The 6000-nt window shown below is 23.6% G+C and overlaps 1 protein-coding gene across 4 annotated transcripts in view; it reads right to left on the reverse strand.

Annotated features, from left to right (window-relative positions):
- The window catches only part of LOC117181491 (signal-induced proliferation-associated 1-like protein 2), a 233439-nt gene that overhangs the window by 27537 nt on the left and 199902 nt on the right, over positions 1-6000 (reverse strand). For all 4 annotated transcript variants that reach the window (XM_033374213.1, XM_033374211.1, XM_033374214.1 and 1 more), the window contains exon 12: positions 980-1246. In XM_033374213.1, the coding sequence (XP_033230104.1) occupies positions 980-1246 (267 nt within the window). The remainder of the gene's footprint in view (positions 1-979; positions 1247-6000) is intronic.

Genomic DNA, 6000 nt, shown 5'->3' on the forward strand with positions numbered 1-6000 from the left:
ATCTTCTTGGGGGAAAATGTATCTTGTTGCTTGAAATATATTTAATTTGTTAAAAATTCATTCTTTTGATAGAAAATTAATCTTTTTAGTTAAAAATATATCTCTTTTGTTAAAAATTTAAGTATTTTATCGAAATATTTTTAAAATATAAAATTTATCATTTTTTTTTAATTCCATGTAAGTTGTTGAAAGATTATCTTTTTTGATGGAACATAAATTGTGTAGGTCGAAAATTCTTGTATTTTGTTGGAAATTCATCTTTTTTTTATAGAAAAAAAAATTCATTTATTTTCGTTGTAAATTAATTTATCTTTTTAGTTGAAAGTTTATGAATGTTTACTATTCGTTTATTTGAAATTGAAAATTCACCTATTTTAGTTCAAACTTGAACTATTTGATTGAAAATTTATGATTTTTTTTTTAAATCGTCATATTCAATAGACGATTAATACTCTTGGTTTAACAATAAACTATTTAGCCGAAAATAATAATGTTTTGTAATGCAACTGTGCGGTTGAGAATTAATCTATTGTATTTGAAAATTCAAGTATTTTGTTAAAAAAAATGTTTGTTGCTATATTCAACTGTTTTTTTTTTTTTATTTGAAAACGTTTTTAAAAAAATTCATTAAAATTTAACTATCAGGTTTAAAATTCAGTCACCGGAAATCAGAATTTCTGTGGTACGATTCCCAGTGGAGCGAAAAGAGATTCATTTTAAACATTTTGTAGCAAATTAGCAAAGAAGTTCGAAAATACTTTTTCAAAGAAATAGTGGGACATCAGTAGACAATTTTGCGAAAATAGTGTCTTTAGTGCAATTTTTTTTTCTCGAGATAGTAAAAGATTTGTTGGATTGCTCAAAAATAAATAAATAAATAGAATAAAAGTGTGAAAAAGGGGGTTGAAAATAGTCCGAGGGCTGGCTGTCGTTATCTTCGAGGCGTCAAGTTGATTACGTTCTTTTTGAAGAGACTCACCATCGATCGTCAGCACTACTGTGTCCACTGCTGCTGCTGGTCATGGTACCCTCCAGGGGAAACCGTGGATCGTTGAACGACCTCGAACTTGAACCGGTCCCGTACCCAGAGCTGTTGCTGGATCTCGGTGGGCTGAAGGACCTGTCGTACCTTTTCTGGTGGGACATTGCTGTTTGTTGTGTGGGAGTATTATCGGGACTTGTCACGTTCTCGTACTCCCCCTCGTAGTTCCCCGACAGGTACTGGCAATTCTGCAGAGGACAGCCTCTGAAAAACACCGTCAAACGAGAATATTAAGTATCGGGCTGGCTGAAAAACTTTATTTTCAAAATCCACTCATTTTTCCATTACTCTTTTCTTTTTTTTTTTTTTTTTCATTTTCTGATACTATTCATATTTTTATTTAAATATTAAGCCCTTTTAATTGTTAATTATTTAATTCTTTAAGACTGCATGTTAAGATTCTTTCAATTAACAATAAAAATCTATAATGAAAATTTTTTAAAGTAGAAGATTTTCGAATTACGCATTGTAAATTGTTTTCGTATCTATTGGCGTTTTTTCCACACATTTTCAGCTTTATTTTTAATGTCATTTTTATTATTAAAACCAAAACTACGCTTTCTATCAAAAAGTGATTTACAGCAAATGTTTAAGATGTGTTTTAGGTGGATTATTTTTGTTAATTTTTTTTTTTTTCGTAACTTGTGTCGTTTTTTGCAAAATTTTTTTATTTTCAATGTTGTTTTTGGCGAATATAACAAAAAATAAGTGTTCCATTAAGAAGTGATTCTTAACAAATTTGTAGATCATTTTTGGATTCACAATTTTTGTGCGTTCATATTTTTTCGTATCTTGCACCACAAAATGGAATTTTTGACTTTTTCCTTACTTTTTGTGCAATCCTTTGAAATCCCTTAAAAATTTTTCAGGCTCTTTAAAATTCGTTGGAATTTCAAAAGTTACCCTAAGAGCTCCAAAATAAATTTTTATCCCTTCAAATGATTGAAATCTAATAAAAATTCCTTGGAATCTTTTAAAATGGCTAGACTCTTTAAAATCCTTCAATATATTTAAAGATATATTTTTCAAACCTTGGAATTTTTAAAATATCCTTAAAAATATTTCAAATCCTTTCAAATTTTTTTAAATCCCTTGAAACATTTTAAGGCTCTTAAAAATTGCTTGGAATTTTCAAAAGTTACCCTAAAATCTTTAAAACCTTTTCAAATCTCTTCAAATTATTGAAATGTATTACAAATTCCGTGGAATGTTTTAAATTACCTGAAAATAATTCAAATCCTTTGAAATCCCTTCAAAATATTGAAATCTATAAAAAAAATCCTTGAATTTTTTTATAAATACCTTTAAATTTCAATAATAATTTAAAAGAATAATTTCATATCATTTTGAAATCTTTTAAAATTAAAAATGTCTTGGAAATATTTCAAAATTCTTTGGAACTTCTTAAATGTCTTTAAATTGCTTGGAATTTTTTAAAGTAACTCTATGAAAAATTCCTTGTAATGTTTTAAAATACCTTTAAATATTTTTAATTCTTTGAAATCCTTTCAAAATTTGTTAAGCTCTTAAAAATTTATTAAAATTTCTTAATTTTCAAAAGTTACCCTAAAATCTTTAAAATCTCTTTATATCTCTTTAAATGATTGAAATCTATTAAAAATTTCGTATAAACTTTTAAAATACTCAACGATAATTTGAAATCCTTCGAAATCTTTCAAAATTCTTTAAAACAAATTTCTTGGAATTTTTTAAAATACCTTTAAATATTTCTAATCTTTTGAAATCCTTTCAAAAATGGTAGAGTACTTGAAAATTCCTTGGAATTTTAAAAGACACCCTAAGGTCCTTAAAATCCATTTTTATCCCTTGAAAATATTTCAATTTATTAAAACATTATTCGAATTTTTTTTTTAATATTCTTGAATTACCATAAAATATTTAAAATCTCTTTAAACTATTGAAATATATTAAAAAATGTTTGGAAACTTTTAAAATACCCAAAAATATTGCAGATTTTTGGAAATTTTTCAACATTTTTCGGAACTTCTTAAAGCTATTTAAATTCCTTGGAATTTTTAAAATTTATCCTAAAATTTTTGAAATCTGTTAAAATCTCTTCAAATTATTGAAATCTTTAAAATCATCTGTAATCCCTTCAAAATATTGAAATATATTAAAAATCCTTGCTATTTTTTAACATACCCTTAGATATATCAAATCCTTTAAAATCTTTTAAAATCCTTTGAAACATTTTAATCCTCTTGAAAAAAATTCTTTGTAATTTTCAAAAGTTATCCTAAAATCTTGTAAATCTTGTAAATCTGTTTAAATCTGTTTAAATGATTGAAATCGATTAAAAATGTTTTGGAAACTTTTTAAATACCTACGATAATTTGAAATTCTTTGAAATCTTTCAAAACTCTTTAGAAATTCTTAAAGCTCTTTAATTTGCTTGGTATTTTTAAAAGTAATAAGATTTTTTTAATCCGTTAAAATCTCTTCAAATTATTCAAATCTATTAAAAATTCCTTGGAATGTTTTAAAATACCTTTAAGTATTTTAAATTCTATGAAAACCCTTCAAAATTTTTTAAGCTCTTGAAAATTCTTTAAATTTTTTAAAGATACCCCAAGAAAATCTTAAAAATCCTCTGTAATCCCTTAAAAATATTGAAATTTATTTTTAAAAATGCTTGGATTTTTTTTAAATACCTTAAACTTTCAATAATAATACCAAAAACCTTTTGAAATCTTTTTAAATCCTTTGAAACATTTTAAAGCTATTAAAATCTATTAAAATCTCCTTAAATGATTTAAATCTATTAAAAATGTTTTGGAAACTTTTAAAATACAGAAAAATAATTTGAAATTCTTTGAAATCTTTCAAAACTCTTTAGAAATTCTTAAAGCTCTTTAATTTGCTTGGAATTTTTAAAAGTAACTCTAAGATTTTTTTAATCTGTTAAAACCTCTACAAATTATTGAAATGCATTAAGAATTCCTTGAAATGTTTTAAAATACCTTTAAGTATTTTAAATTCTTTGAAATCCCTTGAAAATTTCATAAATTTCTTTTTAATTACTCTTTAAAGATCTTTAAAATCCTTCAAATAATTTAAATCTATTTTTTTTTAAACCTTGGCATTTTTTTAAATACTCTGAAATATTTCAAATCCTTTCAAATCTTTGAAAATCCCTTGAAACGTTTTAAAGCTCTTAAAAATTCCTTGGAATGTTCAAAAATTTTCAAAAATGTATTAAAAATTTTCTTCAATGTTTTAAATTACCCTAAAATATTTCAAATTCTTTGAAATACCTTTAAACTTTATTCAGTTATTGAAAATTTCTTAACAATTTAAAAGGTTAACCTAAAATCTTTAAAATCCTTCAAAATATTAAAATCTATTTTTTTTAAACTTTGGAATTTTTTAAAATACTATTAAATATTTCAAATCCTTTCAAATATTTTAAAATCCCTTGAAACATTTTAAAGCTCTTAAAAATTCCTTGAAATTTTCAAAAATGTATTAAAAATTTCTTAGAATGTTTTTAATTACCCTAAAATACTTCAAATCCTTTCAAATTCCCTCAAACTTTTCTAAGCTCTTGAAAATAATTTAAAATTCCTTTGAAATCTTTTTAAATTCTTTGAAACTTCTTAAAGCTCTTTAAATTCCTTGGAATTTTTAAAATAACTCTAAGATTTTTTAAACCTGTTAAAATCTCTTGAAATTATTGAAATCTATTGAAAATTTCTTGGATTCTTTTAAAATACCTTTAAATATTTCAAATCCTTTGAAATCTCTTCAAACTTTTTTAAGCTCTTGAAAATTCCTTAAAATTTTTAAAGTTGTATGAAAAATCCTTGCATTTTTAAAATAGCCTTAAATATTTCAAATTTTTTAAAACTTTTTAAAACATTCTAAAGCTCTTAAAAATTCCTTGGAATTTTCAAAAGTTACTCTAAAATCTTTAAAACCTGTTCAAATCTCTACAAATTACTGAAATCTATTAAAAATTCTTTGGAATCTTTTAAATTACCCAAAAATATTGGAAATCCTTTGAAATCTTTTCAAACTTTTTTAGGCTCTTGAAAATTCCTTAAATTTTTTAAGGTTACCCCAAGAAAATCTTTAAAATCTACCGTCATACCTTCAAAATATTGAAATATTTCAAAAAATGCTTGGATTTTTTAAATACCTTCACATTTCAATAATAATTTCAAATCTTTTTAAATCCTTTCAAACATTTTAAAGCTACCAAAGTCTCCTTAAATGATTTAAATTTATTAAAAATGTCTTTGGAAAGTTTTAAAATATCCAAAGATAACTGAAAATTCTTTGAAATCTTTCAAAATACTTTGGAACTTCTTAAAGCTCTTTAAATTCCTTGGAATGTTTTAAAATACCTTTAAATATTCTTAATTCTTCGAAATCCCTTCAAAATTTTTTAAGCCCCTGAAAAATTTCTTATTTTTTTTTTAATTAACCTTTAAAAATCTTTAAAGTCCTTCAAAATATTGAAATCTATTTAAAAAGCCTTGGAATTTTTTTAAATACCCTGAAGTACTTCAAATCCTAACAAATCTTATAGAATCCCAGAACAATTTAAAGCTCTCAAAAATTACCCTTAAATCTTTCAAATATCTTTAAATGATTGAAAGTTATTAAAAATGTTTTGGAAACTTTTAAAATACCCAAAGATAATTGGAAATTCTTTGAAATCTTTCAAAATTCTTTAAAACTTCTTAAAGCTATTTCAATTTCTTGGAATTTTAAAAAGTTACCCTAAAATATTTAAAATCTTTCCAAATTAATGAAATCTATTAAAAATTCCTTGGATTCTTTTAAAATATCTTAAAATGTTTCAAATCCTTTGAAATTCCTTCAAACTTTTCCAAGCTCTTGAAAATTCCTTGCAATTTTAAAAGTTCTATGAGAAATCCTTGCAATTTTTTAAAATGCGCTTAAATATTTCAAATCCTTTAAAACAGTTTAAA

The sequence above is a fragment of the Belonocnema kinseyi genome, chromosome 10 (assembly GCF_010883055.1).
Source record: "Belonocnema kinseyi isolate 2016_QV_RU_SX_M_011 chromosome 10, B_treatae_v1, whole genome shotgun sequence".
Classification (NCBI taxonomy): Eukaryota; Metazoa; Arthropoda; class Insecta; order Hymenoptera; family Cynipidae; genus Belonocnema; species Belonocnema kinseyi.